General features: G+C 36.4%; 1 protein-coding gene across 1 annotated transcript in view; it reads left to right on the top strand.

Annotated features, from left to right (window-relative positions):
* The window catches only part of fgf8a (fibroblast growth factor 8a), a 2252-nt gene extending 1079 nt beyond the window's left edge, over window positions 1-1173 (top strand). The window contains 3 exon segments of the mRNA XM_077729995.1: window positions 124-230; window positions 665-862; window positions 864-1173. Coding sequence (XP_077586121.1) covers window positions 124-230; window positions 665-862; window positions 864-977 — 419 coding nt within the window. The 3' untranslated portion in view covers window positions 978-1173.
* The last annotated feature ends 504 nt before the right edge of the window (window positions 1174-1677 follow it).

Genomic DNA, 1677 nt, shown 5'->3' with positions numbered 1-1677 from the left:
TCATGTTCAGGAAATCAAACAGATCAAAAGAGTCAGATGAAATTAGTTTAAAATACTTCAGAGCGGGACCAATACATTGTTCAAATGTTGTTTACTAACAGTAGTGTTTTTCTTACCTGTCAGCTAAACTAATTGTGGAGACAGACACATTTGGAAGTCGAGTGCGTATCAAGGGAGCCGAGACTAGCCTCTACATCTGCATGAACAAGAGGGGGAAGCTCATTGGCAAGGTGAGAAGGTGTACTGTTGCGGGATCTTGAGTCAAATGTTAAAGGTTATGTTAACCTAATCAAAGGAGTCGTACTGAGATTTATTGAAAAGAAAGAAACAATAACAATTTGTAGGGGATTTTTTTTTGTTTTTATTTTGTTTAATTTTCTTGTAGCACTGTTTCCAAGTCATCTCCACAGTAATAATTTCATGTGTTTCCAAGTCATCTCCACAGTAATAATTTCATGTCTGTGTGTTAGATTTAAAAAAATCTGGTTTCCAAAAGGACCTGTTTCCTCCATTGGTAATGTATGTAATATGCTGTGCTTAAGGAATGAGAGAAGAAGGCATTAGTGAGTTTGCCTGTGTCTTGGTGTGGGCAAAGAGGGGACAGATGAGTTTAGGCTTACATTGCTTACATTTTTAGGCATTAACAAACATGTGATTTGTGCAGAAAAATGGACTAAGGCGTGATTGTATCTTTACTGAAATTGTATTGGAGAACAACTACACGGCGCTGAGGAATGCCAGGTATGAGGGATGGTACATGGCCTTTACCCGTCGGGGACGGCCACGGAAAGGTTCGCGGACACAACAGCACCAGCGGGAGGTCCATTTTATGAAGAGAATGCCAAGTGGTCAGCAACCTGCAATCACAAGCCAACATCGACCTTTTGACTTCATTCAATATCCATTTAACCAAAGGACTAAACGTACAAAGTACTCATGAAAGGGCTATGGATTTGAAGTTGGAAAAGGTGGTGTGACAGAAGGAAAGCAGACGGACTGGCTGACTTATCAGGATAGATTCCTTGCTTTCCTCTGATCTTTTTAGCTGAGCAATATCTCTATCTTAACATGTAGCTCTGTTATTTTTTATTTTTTGGGTGGTGTGGAAAACTGTAAATAGACAAAAGTGAGAATCTATTTTTGTACATCAGACTATTAATTTCTGATGTATATACATCTCAAAAAAATTAATTAGTTATTTTTTTTAGATGCACAAACATATTGATATAAATTAGTAGGTTTTTTTTAAATGCCCATCTTGCTTTTGGGGTCTTTTTGTATACCAGGGCCTGGTGCTCAAGGAAACCTATGGCTATTTACAGGCTCTATACCCGACAGGCAAATGCTCTGATAATACAATTGTGAAATGAGGGGAAGCTATAGTTTATTATCACCAATTTTTCACACTTACTTCGGTGTTGTGTGGATAAATGTTGTTAAAGGTGTAATGAAACCCAGCCTGGTCATATTCATTATTTGTCTAGCACCCTTGTCGTCTAAACCATTTTATGTATATTTCTTTTGATCTAAAAATATATATCATTTGGTCTGAAAGTTATTTGATGAAATATTTATTTAAATATGTAATAAAATATTGATGATAAAATCTTATTTGTTGTGCTCATGATCATTTCCTTAATCCTAATGCATAGATAAAAGTTCAAGATCAGTCTTGTA

Source organism: Stigmatopora nigra, chromosome 12 (assembly GCF_051989575.1).
Source record: "Stigmatopora nigra isolate UIUO_SnigA chromosome 12, RoL_Snig_1.1, whole genome shotgun sequence".
Lineage (NCBI taxonomy): Eukaryota > Metazoa > Chordata > Actinopteri > Syngnathiformes > Syngnathidae > Stigmatopora > Stigmatopora nigra.
The sequence above is the reverse complement of the archived record's forward strand: the minus strand, read 5'-3'. Positions and strand labels throughout refer to the sequence as shown.